Here is a 23,622-nt window from a genome sequence, read left to right on the forward strand (position 1 = left end):
AAACTTTACGCACGGCAGGAACGAGGAAGTGTCCTTCACACCTTAACGCCTTCTTTTACCCTGCAGACACTGACGCAATCATATCACACATATGGGTTTACAGTGCACGAATAAGACAATACGAATAAGTGTGTAGACATGTTTTTTTTTAATGAACGAATTAGTTTATGACATTTTATTGAAGGTTCAAGTAATACAACAGTAGTCAAGGCACTGTATCAACAAACAAAACATAAAAAATAAGCAAAAGTTCAAAGCACTTCAATAAAGTTTAAGCTCATTCAGAGTCCTGTTAATGCATCAGGTGCAAGATTATTTCTGAATTACCTCTAGTGTTACACAAATTATATTTTCTAAAGCCTCTTTCAGATGGATATTTTCACTAACTTTGAATGTGTTTTGTCTTTTTGCAACATTAAAACATTTTTTTTAATTAAGGAAACCAGATTGGAAAGTGAACAACAAAAGGCATTCATAACAGCAGTATGAGGAAGATAAATAACTCCTCCTCTGACCTTTTCTTGCCATTCTGCTGTTTCTTCTTTCATTCTTTTTTTTTTTTTTAAAAGTCGGTTTAGTACAGATGCAAACATGTGCAAAGGGGCTTTCGTGGTTTGAAAACCCTTAGAGGAAGTAAACTGGGGGTGTCCTGGTCAGTGTTTCATCCACTTCGGACACACTTGGCACGTTTCCCTCACACCACCTGGCTCAGTGCTGCTCTCTCAACAGCGGCCTTTGTGCATCGCTGCATATCTCAACACGCTACATTCTTTGGTACACTAGGGCCTCACCGTGCCCTAAAGTGTGCGTAATCATCCTCAATAAAGACATCGGGAGTTCACCTAAATCCCTCTCAGAACCATGAATGAGTGAAGTTTTGTGCACTGAAGGAAAAAATTTAAACGTTTGTTCTTTAACACATGACCTCATTTAATCAAAAACATCCTGTTTTTTGTTTTTAACTACTCAAGGCCTCGTTCAGCGGGGAAAGGGGGGGGTCACCTGGCGGGACCAGCATCTATTCCCAAGATGCATCTCTACATTGGAGATCAGAATTAATAAATTGAATCAATTCTCAGGCTGCTTCCATCATGTCATCAACAATGGCCGTCTCCCTCTCTCCCAGCTGACTGGTGAAATCGGGAGCTTGTGAGTTTTGAGGGTCCAGCAGCTCCAGTGGCTCCTCTGGCACCAGCACCATGGTGCCGGCTGTGGAGTAGGAGGATGGCAGCGTCCCCCGCCTCCCCCGCTCTCCATCCCCCCCTCTCTGGCAGCAGACGCAGTGCAGGCAGTCGTGGATGTTGTGCTTGAAGAGGCGTCTGCATGGGTGGCAGAATTGGTAGAAGAACAGCATGAAGAGCACGGCGAGGCTGTAGCAGATGAGCAGCTGCACGGCTAGCAGTGGGGCGCACACGTACTCGTAGAAGTCCGACTTGAAGAAGTACCAGAGTGTGATGAGGAAAAAGTTCTCAACAAAGCGTCCACAGTAGTACATAGCCAGGAGGTCCCAGCGCTGCTTCTTCTCGATGAGCTCGTCCTGGGTGAGGTCCAGCAGCACCGCCGACCAGCAGAACATGTTGATGCAGGCGTAGAGCAGCGTGAACATGCACAGCACCACCACGGTGCCCAACTTAGAGAAGTTTTTGTCTACGGCCTCAGTTAGTGATCCTTTACTGGCCCAGAAGCGACACCAGGGGAGGAAAAAGAAGAAGAGCAGGTTGACCAAGACCACAAGGACCACCCAGTGGGTGAGAGCCGTGCTGAAGAGGACCAGAGCAATGATCCGAGTGGCGATCTCCAAGCCTCTCCACACAATCATGCACAGGTAAGCTGCAGGGCGGAGCCACAACTTGTACTCGTCAAATCTGATCTGGATGGCCAGAACGCTGCACACAAGAGCTCCGTATGTGATGGAGATCAGGGTGATGATCATCAGAGTCACTGTGAACGCAGACGCAAGTCACCTGTTAGACTTTACAAATATCAAGAGCAACTGAAAATCATTCAAAAATGCTTTGTTGAAAGGTGCAATTATGTGGGCACGGAAAGACTGCCATTAACTTACTTTTCCTGGTGTTGTTATGACATTTGCATTCACTAAAACTGTTTTTTTTTGTACAGCATTAAATCAAGGTGATGAGTCACAGTCTTAAAGAATTTCAGAATTTTCATTGTGAGAGACATTTAAGCCTGCCAAGAGCCTGTAAATCAGTGCTTTCTAAAAGAAAGTTAATGTTGGCACATTTGCTTGACCCCCGACCCCTCAGTGATTCTTACGTCTCGCAGGGAGGACGTATTTCTCCTGGATGGTGGTGTACAGCTGGAGCGTCAGCTGAGGCGTGGAGCCCAGGAAAGCCTGGATGACCGTGGTGCGTTTGAAGGCGTTCCTGTGCATGGCCAGGGTGCGCTCCGTCCGCCCGATTTCCCACTCCATGGGCATCCCCTGTCCCTTCTTCAGGCTGATCTTTCTGGAGATGGTCAGATAAGGCTCCTCCTTTTTACCTGCCTTGAAATACACCACCAGGGCATCAAAACACCTGAGGACGAGAGACGAGAGAGTGAAGTGATATTTACACACCGACAGGGGGCAGTGCAACATTATGTTTAACATACAGGGCGCCACCACGGAGAGTAATAATGTCTGTGTTGTGACAACTTTTAATCATAGTAGGAACATGTAGGGGCAAGAGAAGCTATAAAGCAAAACTATATGTAGAATAAAGCAAAGTATTTATAGTTTTAGGGATTGTTCATCAGCAATTTGTTGTTGTGGTTTGTCTTCAGTTTAGCACATTTTTCACCAACACAACAGTGATCTGAGAGATATGTCATCTCATGGAAGGGATCCATCATAAATAGACATCTCTTTGTAAATCACAGCTAAACAAACAGGAATGAGGCTCCAGCAGAGGGCAGTCACAAGAAAGAAGACGCAGTTCCCTGAGGCTCTCAGGGTGTGGTTCCCTGAAGGTTTGCAAGGTGAATGCTCTCTGTGTTTGGTCTCGGCGGAAATCCACAATGTTCAGGAAGAGGGAAACAGGTTTTACACTTAACTGGGTTTCTGTGCCACAAATGCAGGTTGCAAACTTTAAAGACAAAATATTTGAATATTTAAGAAAAGCAGTGGGGGATAAAGAAAATCAAATGCTTAAATGTTTTTTGGAGGCCCACATGCCACAAGCCTTATTCAAATCATAGAAACAAAAGTTCAAAGTGAAACTATCTAAACTGAAAGTGTAAGTTTATCCCTGCCAAATCACAAAATGTCAACACTGTAACTCCTGAATAATATTCAAATAAAATGACCTGAAACTCAAAGCCCTGCAGATCTGCATTCAGCAACACAACCCTCAGCCCTCGGATATTCCCCCTCAGCACTAAATCTCACATCTCTACTCTGCAATGTATTTTCAGACACTGTTGCTTCAGCTGCTACTCGTAGGTAGATTGCACTCTTTACTTACAGCACCAAGCTCCCTGTGAACTGGGTTTGACCCAAACTGGAGAGGTTAGCAGAAGCAATCTTGTGGGAACCCTGCTATCTTCACACACGTTTTATTCTTCACTCTGATCAGGGTTTTTCAGAATTTGTGTACAAGCTTGACTACAGAGAAGCAGACAGAAGAGAAAGAAAAACCTGATTTACCGATATCCCCTGCCAGGAAATCTGGCAGCACAATGGACTCGGGATGCAGCACGGTGGTGCTAAACTCGAGCCAGCATGCACTTAGGAATCTGTAAAGCGACTCGGAGGCAGACTGAATTTCACTTGGGGTGGAATAAAAACAGCACAAAAGACGAATGCATTAGCCAAGAGGTTCAATATGCTGACTTCCAAGGCAGCATCTTATGGATTTATAGGGATTTATAAGGAAAAGACGAGCTGCAGCTCTGAATTTGCAGTCTAAACATGCAATCTGTTCCCTCAGTGTGTGATTACAGCAGCGCGGTGTGACAAACACCACACAAATGAAGAAGAAATGCCTTTAAAAGGAAGTCTGGAAGCGACATGTTATTGATCTCCAACTGCAGGGCAGCAGAGTTTACAGGAAATTCTTTCAGCATCTTTTTAGCAACATCATCCTGTTTCGGTAGCATTGAAATGACCCCATCAGGCTCACTGACACGGCCTCATCAGACTGAGGCATTTGTAACAAAAACAGACACGCAACAAGAAGCTGTGCATGTCGAGACTGGTCCAAGCTGACAGAATAATTATGTAGTTTGTGCTCCTGCGTTAGGAGGATACTTAAGGAGACGAGTTAAGACAAGGTTCAGCTAGTAATAATATAATCATCATAAGATAATCCTGACTCTGTGGATACCGTCGTATTGTCTTCAGATAGACTGCAGCACAACTAAAACAAGGCTCTTACAAATAAGAGATATATAGTTATATGCAGTTGTCTGTAAACATTATGAGCTGAAATTACTCTTTTGATAGCAGATATGGTATGTTTGACCGTGTCGCAACAGGCTCAGCAATCACACCATCCCCAAGTCAAACAGGAAACCTCCCATCTGAGGCAAGAAGGACCTGAGGTGATCTGTTTACAGCAGCACAGCCCAGAGACAGAACAAAACAGAATATTAAGAACACGGAGAACAGAACGGACCGAGCTGTACTGTAATAACAATGTTTGTTTAGTGGCCTCACATTACAAGCCTGCATCAGAGATATATTATGGCTGTAGAGTAACAGATGATAACTGCAAAAAGTGATTACATTAGAGATGCAGCCAGACTAGAAGCCGTTTCACGGTCGCTGCTGTTTTAAATCATCGGCATGAGCGAAGCATTCTCGGGTGGAGGCGAGACGTGAAAGGGGATCGAAAGCAAGTGCGCATAGTTGACCGCCAGATGCAGCTGCTTTTGGTTGAAGGTGCTCACGTTGTTCAGCAGAACCATACATTTATTTTTCTTTTGTTTGATGTATCCAAGCTTTTGATTTTAACTGGTGTGAATGGAAATCATTTTCAAGTCAGCGGGTTTATCAAAAAGTATTGGCCTTTAGCAGTAAGTAATAGAAAAGAAATCTCAAGTCTTTACTCTGACTTCCAAATTTAAGAATAAAATCTATTTATCGTATTTCTCATCACACTTCAGACATGTTCTGTACACAAAATATTAGTTGTGACATTGAGCAATATAAACACATTTCAAAATGTGTAGTTTTAGCTTATTTGTTTGATTTGAACAGCTGATAGATTTTTCTTTTTTTGAGTGAGTGTATCATCAAAATTATTTTGAAGCTGTTATTTTAAGGTAAAAAAAACAACAAAAAATGTTCCCCCTGCATGTCACTTTTAGCATAAGGATGTTGCTTGAGATTTGATCCAAGTTTATTCAGAGGCCTCTGGACATGTTTGAGGTTCTTGAAGATGTTCATCCTCTCATAAGAAAGGTTTCCTTCTGGTGGTTCTTTAAATAATTCTTAAGTATAATAGTTGTAAGTTTAATGTTTGTGGGATCTGATCTCTTCATGTTACAACCCCTTCCAAAAGTCACACATTAGACTGTCAGTACTGCTGGGATTCTGCCACTCTCTTACAGTAGAAATGTGATTCAATCAGCAATTCATTCCTAATACAGAACTTCTGCACTGTACGCTTCAACATGCAGATTAAAAGTGTTTATTCTGCTTTCTGTTGAGGAGCTTCTGGTGGCTTTATTTCTAATGTGTTCCTGAATAATTATAGACCTTCGGCCCGAACCACTGAGAGCATGACCTTGATCCAGTTATAGTGGAAACTTTGAATATTGTAGGGCGTGCTAGTAAATAAATAATCTTTAAATACGATACATTGTCCTGATTCATGAAGCCCTTTTGACTCAAATGGCATTCATCACAACTGGAAAAGCAGGAATTACATAAATTCTTGGCCTTGTTTTGATACACTATATTACACAAGGACCAAACACACGGTTTACTTAACACAGAAGAGAAGATAACTTCCTATCTTTTGAATTGCATTACAAAGCAAATTTCCTGGTTCTAAATTTATCCATCATTTTATCTGCATATTTTCTTATCTGCAAATGCTCTTGAAATATAATGGACCCGATATATTTTACGCATAAATCAAACCATTCAAATGCCTTTCAGCTACACTTTCTCCTGCAAAACATTCTTTCTTTGGCAAGTAACCTCCAACTAAAACAAAAAGTTCAATTTATTGCCCCATGAAAGAACACACCCTTCAATTAACTCTTATAGTATAGTAAATTTCCTACACCTCCGTTTGAGCACACTGGTGACAAATCAAAGGTCAAAGAGAGAAGGAGGAGTTGTAGATTTGAATCTTATAGACCTTAAGCACAAGTCTCCGCCTACCTCATCCTAAATGAGTCATGGTTCGCCAAACAGGTATCACAGCTAAGATCAACCGTCACTGAGGTGTGAGCTGACAGTATTCAAACAGAACTCCTTCCTTTAACTGAACTGACCTTTTTAAAACATATCAAACCTTACTTGCTGCTTTCTTGTAGATTGTCTCATCTGTATCTTTCCCCCCCCCCAAAAAAAAATAAAATCAAGCTGTATCATTTCTGGTAACATTTACAATCCCTTTGAAACCTCTCTTCCTCCTGCTGATCCAGTCTAGCCAAATCCGTGGTCTGACTGTGCCGCAGCACAGAGGCCTTTGGGTGCCATTATCTGAGATGAGGTCATACAGCTGAGTGGAACAAGTCATAAGCATAAAGGATGCATTACAAGGGTGGAAACCAGCCGTGCAAAGTCAATAGACGGTGTGGTTTCAGAGTTTAAACTGCAGTATTTCCCCATCAGGGAGACTTCAAATTAAAAAAGGATAGGAGGGATAAACCAGGGAAGGATGTTTGTTTTTAAGTCTGTCCCTGTAAAGCCATGTTTGATGATGTGGGAGGTGGTTATGTTCAGTCATCCCTCCTGTTTCTCATACTGAACTCGCTTTCCATCTGGAGTGACACAGTTTTCTGCCAAATCTGCAATCTTTATTCAGTGCAAAAACACTGGTTCAACCAAAGTTATCAGAATAATAACTGGATGAATGAGTCAGTCAGCATTGGGGCTGTAACTAACTGTTATTATCATCGTCTATTAACCTGCAGATTATTTTAATTTGAATGGTTTAATCTATGTAAAAGTGAAAAAATACAAAATAATAGTAATACAAATAAATGCCAATTACAACTTTGCCTAGCAGGAAGTGATGTCTTGTTATTTTCACAGCACTTGTACAGTCCAGTAGCCAAAAGGATTCAGTTTCCTATCACGTATGTGAAAGAAAAGCACAATCTCCTCACAATTCTTGGCCTTTTTGCTCCAAAAATTACTTTAAAGTTGCAACAATTGTCAAACTATATGCTGTTAAATTTGACCAACTAACTACTTGCTAATCATTGCAACTCTTGGATGTCTGAATAATGAGTATTTATAAGGACAAGCAGTGAAATATTCCAAACTGTACTCTTAAAAAGTCACTATTCTGGTAAAATGTGACTTTGACTGTTGATGGCCGATCAATGAATCGACTGAATGTTGCAGCTCTATTCAAATCCATTAATAAAAGGCTGCAGCATCATGTGATGTGCACTTAACAATGATTGTAAATTTGTATGGCATGAACTGTTGTTCTACACTGTGAAAAGAAAAGTGGAAACTGCATGTTCAATAAGAGAGACTAAAGGAAGATGAAAATGAAGGGACTGATTGGAAAAAGTCAGTGATTAATTTTTGTATGCCTAATTTACTGCGAATCAAATCTATGAATTGCTGAGTAAACAAATAATCTATGACCAGCCAAACTGTAAGGTGTCTGGGTTTGTTAAATGTTCCTCTCACATGCAGCCCCCCTTGCCCCCCCGTGTTTCCCCACCTGATGACGGGGCCGAGCAGCAGCAGGTGCAGGAAGAGGACCAGAGGCCGGTCCCGACCCAGGTCTCTGTGGATAAAGGTCAGGGTCAGCTGAATGAGCACCGCGGGCAGTAGCACGAAGGCGATGGTGTAGCCCATCCAGACGACATCGTCGGTCTTGCGGTACATGGCGCTGAGCACGGCGGCGCACACGAACTCGGCGCAGTACAGCACGGTGGCCAGCACGACGCTGAGGGGAGGACGGATCCGGCTGTGATTGACCATCAGTATGACCCCGTTGTCCACCACCGACGAGCACCGGTCCATGTCCGTGATCTCCCTCTCCTCCGCGGCCACTTCGCACATGTTCAAATTTGGACGCGTCTGACGAGCAACGAGACGCCACGGGATCCTCAAACTGAACCCGTCTCCAAAAGCATCACTTTTTTGTAAATATTTCCTTTATTGCGCCGTCTCTCCCAACTTTCCACCAAGTTGATCATCGCTGGTGTCTCATTGCATTTAACTTCGCCGCTGGGTTGAGCCCCCCGCGCCGCTGCAGACACACACACACACACCGAGCCACCCCTCAGGGTTTTGTATTGTCTGATTTTACCGTCGTCGTCCGCGGCATTCATGTGCCGCGGGGCCGTTTTAATCCAGAGAAAACCACCTCACTGTTGGCACCACAGATTGACCCGCTGCCTTGTGTGCAGTTTTCGGGAAACTTCAGCCTCGTCACGCTGTCAGTTGGATTAAAAAAAAAAAAAAAAAAAAAAAAAAAAAAAAAAACACTCCTGCCGGGCAACCCCCGTAAAAAAAAAACACAGGGAGATCTAAACTCTAGTGAACCCGTTGTTGCTGGTTCAAAACCCAGCGAGTAGTCTGACTGTGGGGAGTGGGAGGTTTGGGTGGCTCCGTGTCGGCATACTTGTAGGGCTGCTGTCAGCGAAACAGTTGCGTCAAGTCAGACATGCGCAGACAGATACCGGAAATACAGTTTTCAAAATAAATACAATAGTTCAAAAACGTTGATTGAAAACAATTCTGAGACGTTTCTTTCTAAATAAACACCAACACGTAAAAAACGAGTTCGCGTTGCAGAAACACTGAAGGCGCTATTTTATATGCCGAGTATGCTATGTGCACATATACAGGCACTTGAAGGCACGGAGAACAAAGAAAGGTTTTAAATTTAGTCTGATATCTATTCTGAAGGCCGATATATGAATTATAGCCTGTACAGGCTATAATATCTACCTATTCAGGGAAATAGAATTAAGCATAAAAGCACGTAAAAGTTAAAAACATGCCAAATTACAAGAAATTATTCGACTGTAGAATATTTTTACTATTACTAAAAACAAAAATCCTAGAGAGAAGTATTAATTACAATAAATTATTATTATTTTTTTTTTTAAAGAGTAGGCTGTGTAAACACTTGGGGGAAGATGCATCCACAAATTTCCAGCACAGACTAATAGCCTACAGTATTAGTATAAACAGGAGAAAGAAAACACATAACCAAATAATCAAAAAAAGAAGGGGATAAAAACATCAGACGTAGCGATAGAAATGTTAGAAGAAATTTGTAAATATACAGAACGAAATGTCTAACTGTGTTATTTTCAGCTGCCCTACATGTGGTGTGTTGCGCCCGTGGAGGTCACAGCTGTAAAATCACAGTGGGCGTCTTCTGAGTTCAACTAAAATAACTCACGATCTGTGAGAAAACTGTGAACTGAGAGGAGCACAAAGACAAGTTGTCTCTCTGGACTCAGACTAACTGCTGCTTATACACAGAGAAATGTGAGAAAACAGTGCGAGAAACACGCTGTTGTTGTATTGCAGGCTGTTTTGGAAATGTCCAAATGGAAGCACTGTGCAGGGCGAGCACAGAGAGATCAGTTTCTCTGCACCTCCATTTTTAGTTTCCACCAGCAGGGAAGACTTGGCCTTGTTGCAGTGACCTGCAGGCCTGCGAGTGGAGCTGCCACATGAACAGGTGCAGACACACACACACACACACACACACTGAATCCTTTCATTCAGTTTCTCACAGACATTTCCTTATTACAGTACTATTTGTAAAGAGCAAAAGGTCATTAGGCAACATTTTGTGAAGCAACTGAACAGAACAAACGGGATGTTTGTTCAACTTCTTATACAAACAAGAGTTATTTGTTTGTAAGGTGCATGAAAAAGGCACAAGCAGTAGTGGCATATCTAACAGCTCCATTACAAAATGATTCTCTCTGCTCGGGCTGGTATCTGCATGGCGTGTCAGCTTAAATATATTTGTACTGAACAAGAAAGGAGCTGACTTCCACATATCTTTGCTGTAATTTCCTCTTTAACTAAAAAAACAACAAAGGGAGGTGCTCCTAACACATTTTGCAACAGTTTCTACACAGCTTACTCCAACACAAAATCCTTTTCTTGTCTAATCAGATCTCCTCCAAGTCGCTGACACAAGCTTGGCATTGGGAAAGGGGGTCACCACAATGCACGAAGGCTCGTCATTACTAATGCATGTGTTTGGTGAAGCAGTGGTGTGGGTCACTGACTTCAGACTGCACAGGCTGTGTGCTCTGAGAGGCCACAGAGAAGAGGAGGACAGAAAACCCTGTCGCGTAGCACCAAGCATGCCCTGTGCACTGTTTTATTAGTCAGTCAGGTCAGAGAGAGGGTACGCTGCTTGTCTGCTTTAAATTCTTTACAACACTGACATAAAACACGAGTTCTCTCTTTGCTTTGAACTATTGTGAAAGGAAAATCTTAACATTTAGTCAATACACTTATCAAATTTCTTGCTGAGGGACTAATGAGATTGATTCGACTCAATAAATATATATAAAGCTACAAGCAGCAGCAATCAGTTGTATGCAAAACGTAGACTAATGAATTAATCATCTTGATTTGGAAAAAAAAATAAAAACCTACTAGGTGAATGCTAAACACATCTTATTGATTTAGGGAATAATTTGATGTGGATCATTCTGCCTGTTTTCCTCACATTGTTTCCGTCTTGTATTCAATACAGTTAATGGGAGATATAAAAAAACCAAAAAACTACTACTGATAACAACTTGAGTGGTCTTGGCTCAAACTTACAAACAGCAAAGACTGTATGTGTTGAGATGTATCAAGCAAGTCACGTCCCAAAATAAATTACATTTGCCGACACCTGATGCACAGACTGGTCGGGATGCGTGTGTGTCTGCATGTGTGAGTGTGTGTGTGTGTGGGAAGGTTGGACTTAATATAGGAACAACACACTAGATGACTCGTCAAGAATGAAGCTCTTCTGGATTTAGCTCAGGAGGGAGAATGAATATTCCCCATGATGTTTAACTATTATTTTAAAGTAGATCTGACCGTGTAAAGTTGTATAATTGTAAGAGAGACTGCAAAATCAGCAGTTGGGGGTCTGAAACATGTTTGCAATGTGGGGAGGAACAGATACGGGGGTGGTGTTTATCTGCTGCTGTTTTGTGTGTGTGTGTGTGTGTGTGTGTGTGTGTCTGTGTCTGAGTGTCAGCTGACACAGGGCTGTGGTCAGAGTCTGGGATGAGTTTAGTCAGCAGAGCAGGGCAGTGCCTGATTGGACGTTGGTCTAATGACATAATGAGATAAAGCCTGAACAGAAATCACTGCTATGAGTCTCAGAAAGAGGTCACTGGACATTTATTTGCCTACAATTTAATCAGGGCTGCAGCAGCTCTTTCACCTGCTGTATATTTTCAGCAGATTTTAAACATGAAAAAAGGAAATAATCTGTAATGAGGATTGGTTACTATAGAGGTTGCAACTACATGTAAATTCAACAACGAGAAAAGTGAGATTTAGTGTCAGGGGAAACTTATCTTATCTAATTAGGGACTAGAACACACAGACATTATATTGTTTACAAGGACTACATGATGCATAGCAGCCTCTGGCAGAGTATATAGATCTGGTGGATATGAGGCCATCTAGTGGCTAATGCTACATTACAAAATGTGATTGACAGGCTTCATGATTGTATTAATACCGTTATGTAATATCTTGATCAGGTGAAGCCTTTCATAATAGAAAATTAATATTTAAAGACAGATAAAAATTAATATCTATGACAAAGTTTTCACCTCTTTGTGATTCAAATGTTTTGTAAATAAATTCTTACCGCTGCTCCAGTGGAAACAGCTCCCAGTTTAGGACAACCTCTTTACTTTTAAAATTAGGGGTTAAAACCTTTTTTTTTTTTTTGGTTAAGTTTATAGTTGGGATGGGCTAAAGGGACCCTTATACATCCATTAGATATGTTTCTATAAGTCTATAGGCTGCTGTGGGACCTTCAATGATGCAGCGAGCTCCTTTCCTCTCCTTCCTCTCACATTCTATGAATTTAAATGCCACCAGCGCATGACTTTGTGTCTTCTCTCTCCAGTAGTTTGTTCTCTCCCCATGCACCTTTCTGCAGGTCTCTCTGGCTCCAGAGCTGAATATTTCTGATCTTATAAACCTACCCAATGTTTATTGTGTATTTATGTTCATCTTTCTTCTCTGCGCTCTCCTCTCACACCAACCTCACCTCTGAGTCCAATTCTGTCAAAGAATTATTCCTATTGAAAGGAAGTTTTCTTTCCTAATGTCTTCAAATGCTGCTCAGCCTGAAGCAGTCTGAGATGATTTATGTAGTGAATTGGCACTATATAAATCAAACTGAATTGAATTTGATACACTGTTATCATCCAGAACCGTCTAATCCAACAGAAGATGTACCTCACAAGTAAATATAGGTCCATATTAGCCTTTGTTCCAGTTATACCTGTGAACTCAGTGAGTACATTGCAGTGTGACACGGCAAGGCCATCATGATGTCATTATCTCCCTAAGAGACTAAAGTTGTTGATTCTAAATCTGTACAAAAGCTTTGCATGCTATCACTTTCTGATTTGGGAGATCAGAGCACGTCACACATCACACCAGGCGACACATTTAGGTTTCATGGATAGATATGTGCACCTTCATTTGGTTTGTTAGAGAAGAACCACACCATCCAATGGGTTTAGCGATTGGCTCAGAGAACTCCAGGATTGGTTGAAATGCCTACACAACATTTCCCATGTTGCACCTCCCACATGAGGTGACCAAAGGCTTAGTGTGAGCCTGATTAGTTTTGTTGCTGGTGTGTACAAGATGTTAGTAGAGACAAGCACCCAAACAAATGAATGGACATAGACTTACTGTAAGTATTCCTCAAACAGGTTGTTAAACTTTTAGTTTTTGCATTTTTTACATGTAGAGTACTCATTTATTTGTATCGAATACTAGTAGTTTAGTGACTGCTGAATACAAAATGCTTTGCTTTAATCCACTCGTTTACAAAAGTTAACTTACCATGTGTTGTGTTTGCTGGTTGTCTGTGTGAGATTAGCCTGGCACATTGTTCAGTATCTTGAAGACATTATTACAGAAATATTAATAAAACAGTTGATTTCTTTTACTGATAAATACAAAGTAACCAACTGTTAGTCTAGTGTAAGTTTTTTTTAAAGCATTTATTGCTGATAATTGGGATTTTTATTATGCTACACAAATTGTTTTACAACTGGCGTATTTGTGCTTAAATTCCAGTGTCTCTTTTTATTTGTGCTTTTTAATATAACTAAAAATCAACATGTAAGTTTACATGTATTCTGTGCAGTTTTAAGTATGGACCAGAATCAAAAATTCAGCGAAAGCAACATCTCAGCAACTACATTTTATTGTAGCTAGGCAAACAAACAAAAACAACAACAACAACAACAACAACAACAACAACAAAAAAAAAATCTAAATTTTTCATACTTCCACATGGAGGAAACGTTTGCTTTAAAGCTTGGTCATTGTGCAGAACTTCAGAACTTCAGCATTTAGCACTGCAGAAGAGTGATTTGTTTGTGTTTTAAAAGCACTTAAAACTGTTGATGTTGATGATACTGTTGCTAACAACACTGTAAAATCAGGACATTCTAAACAGGCTTTAGCAGATTATGCGGCCTGAACAGATGCGATGGACAAAGGACTGGAAGATCTGCCAGTGATTTTTTTTTAGCGCATGGCCTGACTACCTCAGATACACCTGCTGCATATGTGTTGACTCAAGACTCATGCGGACGATTCATAGTTCCCATGCCATTTAAGAATGCTTTTACAGGGCTCAAACATAATCAGTACCATACAAGACAATATCAGGACAAGTTAATAGAAGAAAATATTTGGTTGTAATGAGACTGAAAGTAGAGAAATACGTGGTCCTGGATCTGACTGAATGTTGTATTCTCGGGAGAGACACTTGGCAGTGAAGGCAGTGTCTGGAGTGACCACCTGTAAAAATCTCCTTAACCCACAGGAGACAGAGACAAAATCTTTGTGTCGGACCGGGCCATGGCCCTCGGTGACTCAATCAGCCGGCCCTCTCTGTGCGTATGTGTGTGTGTCATACTAAAGTTTGCCATCTGCTTGCAGGTATCAGTTCCAGAGAAGATGGTGGCCACTGTGCACACCTTGCTCATCTCAAGTAAACATGTTCAACCTTATGAGCAACTGCTGCACCTGGGTCTCCAAAATACAGGAGCCAATCAGGTACAAAGAAAACAATTCTTCAAAATTGTCAACAAACTTCTAACTTCAAATTTTTTAGATTGACAATATTCGACTAAACAATCCTCGTGTTCAGATGTTTCTTACTAACGAAATACTTAGTTTACGTAGTAAAATTAATATAATCCCAACTCCCAAAGAGAAGTAAACAAGCTTTCTGTACAGAGATCATAAATAGACTGTCTTTTCTTTTGGTATTTTTTTTATAAAATTAATTTGTACATGTACAGCTCCTTCATTGCTGATAAAATCTACAGATGTCAATTAAAACTACTACTTTAGCTCAAATATACTAATGTATTTATCTGTCTGCAGGAAAGTCACCATTCTTGTGGTTGGACTTGACAAAGCGGGAAAAACATCCTCCATCAGAGGAATGTTAAGAGGTAAAGTACGAATGACTTTAAAAATAATTTACCTGAAGTGTTGGGAGCTGAAATACAACAACTAAGTCACCTGTGTCTTCCTGCTCCAGTCCCCCATGGTGTGGAAGCAGGGCCCACCTTTGGCTGCATCAAAAATGAGCTGCGGGTGGAGAACTACCTGGTCACACTGCTGGATGTTGGAGGATCAGTGGAGGCGCGGGGAGCCTGGAGGGAGCTGTGTGGAGAAGCTCACGGGATCATATTTGTGGTGGACTCCAGTGACAGGCAGAGGATCAAGGAGGTCAAAGAGGTTCTTGCTGACCTACTGAGGCAACCGAGGGTGGCAGGAAAACCCATACTGGTGTAATTACACTCAGCTTTATACCTGAATTTTACATGTGGTCTGACACCATGTGCAGTGAAAACACTGCTCTCTGGTGGCCAATGATTGAACATACAGAAACAGTTATTCATTGGATGATTGTGATGCTGACATGAGAATCACTCTGCTTCTGCTTCTTTTTTGCAGGTTGGCCAACAAACAGGATAAAATGAACGCTTTGCTGGGAAGTGAACTGATCGAGATTCTGTCTCTAGAGAAGCTGGTCAACCAGAGCCGCTCTCTGTGCCATATTGTAAGTATCAATCGGAATTCCAATCTGCAATTGCAATCTGATCTGACCTAAATCAATAGTGCCAGAAAATAAGGTAAACAAATAATCTGCAGCAGAGAATTTTAGATAAATGGACACCTTAAAGACATGCAGAGAAACTGACCTTTTTTTTTTTTTTTGTCACTCAGGAGCCTTGTTCAGCCTTAATGGACCTGCGACGCTGGTCAGACAGAAAGACTCTGCGAGGTCTTCGCTGGTTGCTGCGTGCTGTCTGTCTGGATTACCCGGAGCTCTGTAATCGAGTAGCCCAGGACAGCAAGAGGCCTCTGGAACCAAGAGAGAAAGAGAAGAATGGAAAAACAGAGAAAGTACGCAGAAAGACCAAAGTCGAACGGTAAGAAAGGCCTTTACATTAAAATAACTCACATGCTGCACAGGACAGCTGAAACTTTAAAGTTGAGTTCATCTGAGCCACACACTGACCTTGTATTCTCATGTCAGAATGCGATCCAGCAAGTCAGACCTTCGTCAGGTTCATCGGCCCAAAGACAAGGAGAAAAAGACCAAGAGCGAAGGAAAGCTGCAACCCATTCGGAACATGCTGCAAAAGGTCAGGAGATAATCTTACATTATTTAAAAAAAAAAAAAATCTAATGTGATTGAAAGCTCAGCCATAAATTCAACCTGCACTTACACAAAAATCCCGTCAGTCTCTAACATAAATACAGTAAAAACCAGTTGCAACACCTCTCTGACACTATCCTTAAAAATCATAACAATATAATCTTCTTCAATGTAGACGTTGTAGCAGGTCTGATGCATTCAAGCACATTAAACTATATAGTTTAACCCAATAAAAAGGCAATGAGGTGAATATTTCTGTAAAGTATGCCTGTACAAATGATGTCAGTCTTCACTATGATTATTTGTTGATAGAATTTTTTATGTTTTTATTTACCATACTTGGGCTCCTGCCCCTAACAATTATTTTCTTTCTCGAATAATCTGGTATTTATTTCTCAATTAAATGAGAGTCCAGTGGTCTCTAAAATGTCAGAAAATAGTCAAAGCTGTCCATCCTGGTTTTGCATTAACCAAGGGGTTGACAAATGGTTTAAGACCTAAAGATATCCAGTTTTCCATCATTTCAGAAAACCAGCAAATATTCACATTAGACTCAGAACAATTAATATCAACTGACTAACTGATGAATAGCCTGAACATACCTTTGTATCTCAGCCTCTTCCCAACAAGAATGCCAATTATTATGTTTGTGTCCTTTGTTAAAGTATTCCTATATTTTGTTTGTCACAATAGTGAAGTCATCCATGATTATGTCAAATGAAACGGGCATCACAAACCTTCTTTTTCTTTTCCAGGAGACCACGCTTAAAAAGAAGCTGACGACAAAGAAGAAGAAGAAGCCGGTTAAAGTGAAGGAAAGTGAAAAAGATAAAGAAGAGGCCATTGAACAGGAAGTGGAAGAGGAGGGTGATGGTAATGAAGGCGAGCAGGAAAACTCTGGTCACAGAGACAGAGCCAGCAGTGCCCTGATCCCTCCGAAAAAGGACAAACTGAAGGGCAAAACAAAAGTGAAAGAAGAAATTCTGGATGTGCCGGAATCACCTGAAAATGACGAGAAACCGCTGAAAGGTTGTCACCAGTTACCAATGGACTGCATTTTTTTGATTGTAAGCTGTTTAAAAATGAAAATCTAATTATTGTTTTATCTCATGTGTAGCTAAAGGGGGGAAAAGGAAGAAGAAGAAAGTGAAGACAGTAAAAAGAAAAAACAAGATCAACACGGAGGAGATGCATGAAGCTTATTCTCAACCCGTGGACCTTTCTGCAACCTTTGGTGAGCTTCATCCACTTCTCCTATCCACCATTTAAATAATAGAAGACTTTGGGCTCTGAAATGATGAAATCACAACTTTAATTTAACCAGATGACCCTGTCTCCTGACAGATCTTTACCGGAAAGCGATTCTGGCTCTGAAGGAACGTCAGGATCAGAGAGAGTGAAAGCGGATGCTGGTTGTGTCCTTTCCCCGGAGTGTGAGGATGGTCCATAGCAGCAGTAAACAACACACTACATCACTCTGTAGACTGACTACCTGATCCCTGAACCTTTGGAGAAACTGCAGCGTCCACTGTGTAGTGAAGGGCAGGTCTGAATAATCGTTAAATAATGAAGACTAACATAAGATAAAATGTTATTTTTTAAAAACGTTAGACGATAACTTGTATACTTGGCCAAAATGTTAAAGGGGATTTTGATTCTACACGTATAAGCAGTTTTGAATGGAAGGGAAAAATAATCTTTGAATTTTATCCTTGTTTTTTATGATTGTTTGAACATTTTCCAGCAATGAGCAGTGTGCTGGGAAAAGTATGGGACATTGCTGATGAACAGACCCGTGAAATTGTATATTAAATATTTTGTCATTATACTTGCTTGTCCTGTCTTCGTGTTTACATTGCAGAAGCAGCATATACAGTTGAGCACACAAATTATTTGTGCTACAAGTTAGTTGCTACTTTTAGGTGCAGGTTTTTTTTCCATCTCATAATTATTTGTGCAGTTTTCCACAGTCCAGAGTACATATCCTATTTCCTATCTGAGGAAACTGGGTAGCTGTCAGATGGCATAACAGATTTGAGACTTAGTGCAACAGTTTCTGGCTTTGGCAGTGGGATTTTGGATTTTCATCAATGTTGATTGCGCTGTAAGACTTTAGCAATTAGAAAAATTGTTAAATGCATTACAGATAAACAGATTCTGTGGTTTGTTGAGTGATTATGATGGCTTTACTCTGAAAATCCATGGGAGGAGGTAGTTAAATGGACGCATATAGTGTCCTCATTACTCACTAATAAATGTAAAACTTTCCATCCAACACAATAACATTAAAATATACCTCTATGAACCTGTGGTTTACATGTAATTCATTGAATATCCTGCAGAAATGTATGGGAAAACTACTGATTTTGTAATGTAAGGTGTAATATGAGATTTTATCATAATATTACTTAGCTGAGGGGAGGTGGCTAAAGTTAGCAGGCAAAATGTTCCTTTTACATTAAACAGATTTGGCCCTTGTTTTATATAAAAATAGAAAATAAAAAAAATTATCTATTCAGGGCTTTAATTAGATGCTAAGAATGACTACTGACTACATACTGCAAAGGATTATTTAGGGCAGTTATTGTTGTTGTTTTTTAGGGAGCACAAATACCACCTAGGTCAGAGTCATCAAATGTCTAAGTCTATGTTTGTATCAGTGGATTGGGCAAAATCTATGGGATTTTTTACCACGGCCAAGGCAGTTATGTTTTCCATCATCTTTAGGTTTGTTTGCTTGTTTACTGTTTGTCAGCAGCATTAGAAAAAAAAACTACTGGACCAATTTTCCTGAAACTTGGTGTAGCATCTGACAAGGAAGAACCTATTAAATTTTGGAGTGGATCTGAATCACACGGGGGATCCACAAATTAATATTTCTCTTTCATTAACATTGCAAGATTGAGAATTTGGCAAACTAAAAACCATGCATTATGATATCCAAACTGAATAGCAAGTACTCCTTAGGCAGCACCTAAGGACAATGGTTCAACCGCAACTGATACAATTGTAACATGACCACAGTTGTTGCATAATCATATATGATTAGATACATATAAATGAGATAGATTAACAAAATACACCTACCAGCACCTATAAAGCTCCCTAGTAAAACACGGTATATCCAACTTCTTCAATCAGTGCATATATATATATATATGTAAAGCATCAATTTGTTTTTGTTTTTATGGGGGTTATATGTGGGACTATTTCTTCCCTGGGCGCAGTGACCTCCTGGTGTCTGCTGGTTGCTCGGCAACCGAAAAGTCCCAACAATGTAACACTTAGAAGACGACCTCCTGCAGTTATAGGAGCGAAACCGGCATCCCGGCAATGTCGGGTTTGTTTTTAATAAGTGAAGCGCTGACAACTAACGTGTGAGGCTGTTTTAACAGTCTTCTCCTGCTTCTGGATGCTAGCGGCGCAGATGGGTGTGTGTGTGTGTGTGTGTGGGGGGGGGGGGACCGCGTCGCCATTTTTTTGTGGCTCATCCTCAAAGCCCATCCCCCTGATGTAGCTTCACCGGGAAAATAGTCCGACTTTCATTTCGGTTCAGTGGGAAGCGCCTGGCAGCTGCAGCGCACGGTGGCGAAAGATGGCCTCACCAAGGACAATAACTATTGTGGCCCTTTCTTTTGCTCTGGGTTTGTTCTTCGTGTTTATGGGCACCATTAAGCTCACCCCGAGACTAAGCAAAGATGCATACAGCGAAATGGTGAGTAGCGTTTAAATCTTTACCCATGTAGTGTCCGCATCTGTCGGAGGGGGAGGGAGGTGGGGGGGGGGGGGGGGGTAAAGGCCATTTGTTCTGCGTTGGCTGCAGACGCTGTAGCCTCTCAGGCTTGAATAATGTGTGGAGATGGCGACCTTTAATAGTAAAAGATTACGGAAAAACGAACGCTTTAGATACTGGCCTGCTTTTTTTTTTTTTTTTTTTTTCTTTCCCCCTCATCTGCCTCTGTGAAGCCTTGTTTTCCCAACGGTGCATCCTGCAAGGTTATATAAAATGTTTAGACCTGCCTGTGATCACACAGGTTAGGCCTGCATATTGTTGGATAAACCTGAAAATAATTCAGTATTAACGCAGGTTTTACGCTCATTAATCATTATGGATACGTAAAACAAACCGGAATTTGTCTGTCATTAGCCAGTAAACGCTGAAACGGGGAGGGATAATGACTGAATGAATGCTTAAAACATGCTCTTATTTAGTTTAAATGTGCGGACATATACGCATACGGATAACCAACAGATAGGGGAGCGATAGCTTGCTCTTTAACGTCTTAATATATGTGCTGTAGCTGCAAAGAGCAACTTAGCAGATGAAGAGCAATGGCGGCGCATTCGAGCAATTTCTGAGATGCACTTGCTGGTTCTGTTGCTTGAATATCCTGTGTGGAAGATGATACATGCCTGCAGGTTTAATCAATGCCAAATCTACATCGACAAGTCCCGAGGGCATTTTCTTATAGTAATTGTATGCATTTATAGGCTTTTTGAGACGGGGAGCAATAGGCTGAAGATAAATGGTGCAACCACACTGATGATAGCTCACACTTGAAATGCTTTGGGATGCTTAACACTTGAGTTGGTGACCTTACATGATCCTGGAATGACCTCACTAGAAGACGCCCGGTGGAGTTTGTGGACCTCAGTTGCATGTAATAGATGTTTAAACAGATCTCTGTACTCTTTGTTTCAGAAAAGGGCATACAAGAGCTATGCCAAGGCATTGCCAGGCCTGAAAAAGATTGGGATCAGCTCAGTCCTCCTGCGTAAGATCATTGGCTCTTTGGAGGTGGGCTGCGGCGTGGTGCTCACCCTGGTGCCGGGCAGGCCGAAGGATGTGGCCAACTTCTTGCTGCTGCTGGTCATGCTGGCCGTCCTGTTCTTCCATCAGCTAGTAGGAGACCCCTTGAAACGGTACGCCCACGCTTTAGTCTTTGGTATTCTGCTCACCTGCCGACTGCTCATCGCCCGCCAGAGTGATGACCGGCCGGAGAGAGAGGACAGCAGAGAAGAACAGCACATCAACGATCAGGAAAAGAACAAGGTCAAGCAGTCCTAAGATCCTCTTCCACTTTGGTCCAAGCCACAGCGAAAGGAACCTGGTGCACCTCTAATGGATTGTAGTAATTCAAATTTTGAAGTAAACAGTCACTCCTAGTAATATTACCCCTCACACACATCCTCTGTCCCGTCCAGCTGACTGACTGATTACTCTCACCTGTGCACTCTTACTGTGAAACTGAGAACTCCTGACCCAAACATCCTCAACATAATCGTGGACAATCATACCTGTGGAAATTCTGAAGAGCTCAGCTCAGTGTTACACTAGTCAGTCCAGTTTCCTTATTTATTTCATTTCTATACTGTGTTAAAAGTGGTTGTGTTTTTACCCAAGTATGAGTTTCATTTATGTTATAAGTTGTTTAGAGAATGTTATTTTTCATGACAGAATCTTTGTAGCTTGTTTTTCTAATTTGTTTTTATACCGCAGGTAGGAAAGACTGATAATACTTAAATTTCAAGCATGTTCAATTTGGTCAACATCATAGAACATAAACTAAGAAGAGCAGTGTTGAAAGCATTTTGTACTAATTAAACATCGTATTACATATCTACATAATATTTTGATGCAGCGTTACCAGTGCGCTGGTTTAGGAAGAAAACAAACATATAATTCCTCATTCATTTTTCATCTCAGTAGATTTTTCCAGAGGTACGCATGACATCCTTTCTCCCAAAGTGAAATAAGCTGAATGTCCTCTTTCTCCTTTGAGTTCTATTATCACAGTGAAGTTGTTTAGGAAAGGGCAGTGGTTGCTGTCTCAGGTGTCTGCTGCCAGCTTGTACAGCAGAACATAACCAAATCAAAAAAAAAAATTTTTTTTTTGCTTGTTAAATCATTGATTTAATCATTTGTAATCCACAGTTGAAGTATTAAACTTAAATTCTGATCATGGGTTTAGTTTTATTTTTCCTCTTTAAAGATATAAAAAGCATTCCTATTGCAGTTGAAAATGCTGTCAGTTTTGAAATTCACAATATTTCTGTAAATGATATACTTAAAATAAAGTATTGGAGGTGAGACTGACTAAATATTGTTTCTTTTATTAGCACTCTTTCATGTCATTCAATCAGAGTTAACCAACTGTACATTATATTTGCAACACTGGATGCTGTTAAGCGGTTTTTGCGTTGTAATCTTGTTATATAACTTCTGTCAGAGTGATTCCTTCTTATCAGAATTAAACAACACACTGCCCACATATGCAGGGTTAGTCACCATGCCCTGTAAGGAGTTGGTTGTTTACTTCATCCTATGTGTTACAGCGCAACACCCCTTTACTGACCCAATAAATGGGGAGAAAACAACCAGGCCCATGGTAGACCACGGTGGCCATGGGGACAAACACAAGGGTCCTTCTGTTACTTCTTGACAAAGTGGAGGGATTTTGTCCCTGCTCCTCCCACTAAGCATGAAAACTGGCAGTTAACAGTTGGGCAAAAGACAACTTTTAAACTAGTGTATTTTGCACTCCCCAAAGGGCTAATTGTCAGACCATCTTTAGTTACATGAAAACATAAAAGTAAAAAGAATGAACCCTCCTTCAGCTTTCATGTCTGGTATTTACTGACCATTTTATGTTGTAGGGTTTACAAATGCTACATAGTTTTAGTTTTATTTAACCGGATTTTGAGATTTCTGAGATTATACAGTAAATTAACAAAATTCCTTCCAAAAATATCAAACAGCTCCAGTTTCTCAAATGTGAATCGTTTTGTTTATCTTATTCTCTTGATAGTCAACTGAATATTTTTGAGGTTTGGACTGTTGTATAGACTAAACAAGACATCTGAATATGTTAAGATGGGCTTTGGGAAATTGTGATGAACATTTCCACTATTTTCTAACATTTTAAAGACCAAAGAGCTGCAATAATATGACAAACTAATTAGAGAACTAGTCAGTAATAAAAAAAGAATTGTGAGTTACAGCCGTAGGGATTTCTGGCCTGAATAAAAGTGAACTGAATTGCATTTGCTGTGTTTAGAGCATTGAAAAGTATTATCTTAAAACACATCTGCTTTAATGCAGTACTTACTGTATTTAATTTAAAAGCAAATTTTAGGCAATCACCTTTTTGCTTCAAACCTTCACAAGCAAGGTTTTGAATTTGTTCACTTGAATCCACCTCATTTATGATTTGCATTGGTCTCGTCTGTAGTGTATTATGTATTTATATTAGTTGTATGTTTGACCCACCACCTCTAGAAAATGATTAAAGCAGTGGGAGGCAAGCAGTGGCCTGCGATCCTTTGTGACTGAAGGGAAGAAATTGTTCCTCAACTGTGTGACTTTGTCTCTCAGAGAGAAAGAAGAGTTTAAAGACATTGTGCTCAAGGTGTGAAGGGTCAGTTAAGGTTTTACCTGCACAGTTCCTGACTCAATGGCAGCAGCAGAAAATGATGTGAGGAAATCGTGTGGGAGTCTCATTTTCCTCTACTCGTGGTTAATCATAATGGTGTTTTATGTTGATCTCCCATTTTG

General features: G+C 40.7%; 3 protein-coding genes across 4 annotated transcripts; 2 read left to right on the forward strand and 1 right to left on the reverse strand.

Moving 5' to 3' along the window:
* Positions 1-129: 129 nt before the first annotated feature.
* Positions 130-8,783, reverse strand: xkrx (XK related X-linked). Its single transcript, XM_069171284.1, has 3 exons — positions 7,860-8,783; positions 2,278-2,537; positions 130-1,941 (listed from the first exon to the last, which is right to left on the reverse strand). Exons 1-3 carry the CDS (start codon positions 8,201-8,203, stop codon positions 1,076-1,078), a joined length of 1,470 nt encoding a protein of 489 aa, XP_069027385.1. The 5' UTR covers positions 8,204-8,783; the 3' UTR covers positions 130-1,075.
* A 925-nt stretch (positions 8,784-9,708) lies between these two features.
* Positions 9,709-17,895, forward strand: arl13a (ADP-ribosylation factor-like 13A). 2 transcript variants are annotated; one of them, XM_069171309.1, is made up of 10 exons: positions 9,709-9,842; positions 14,330-14,446; positions 14,780-14,850; positions 14,940-15,192; positions 15,359-15,464; positions 15,632-15,837; positions 15,945-16,053; positions 16,823-17,096; positions 17,185-17,301; positions 17,412-17,895. In XM_069171309.1, exons 1-10 carry the CDS (start codon positions 9,835-9,837, stop codon positions 17,465-17,467), a joined length of 1,317 nt encoding a protein of 438 aa, XP_069027410.1. In that variant the 5' UTR covers positions 9,709-9,834; the 3' UTR covers positions 17,468-17,895. The 2 variants fall into 2 exon arrangements, with proteins under 2 accessions (XP_069027410.1, XP_069027409.1); XM_069171308.1 differs by lacking the exon at positions 9,709-9,842 and adding an exon at positions 13,015-13,067.
* A 1,632-nt stretch (positions 17,896-19,527) lies between these two features.
* Positions 19,528-22,158, forward strand: tmem35 (transmembrane protein 35). The gene is made up of 2 exons (XM_069171310.1): positions 19,528-19,782; positions 20,770-22,158. Exons 1-2 carry the CDS (start codon positions 19,663-19,665, stop codon positions 21,133-21,135), a joined length of 486 nt encoding a protein of 161 aa, XP_069027411.1. The 5' UTR covers positions 19,528-19,662; the 3' UTR covers positions 21,136-22,158.
* The last annotated feature ends 1,464 nt before the right edge of the window (positions 22,159-23,622 follow it).

This window comes from Embiotoca jacksoni, unplaced genomic scaffold, assembly GCF_022577435.1.
Source record: "Embiotoca jacksoni isolate LCO1_2020_lvr unplaced genomic scaffold, fEmbJac1.0.p SCAF_5, whole genome shotgun sequence".
Classification (NCBI taxonomy): Eukaryota; Metazoa; Chordata; class Actinopteri; family Embiotocidae; genus Embiotoca; species Embiotoca jacksoni.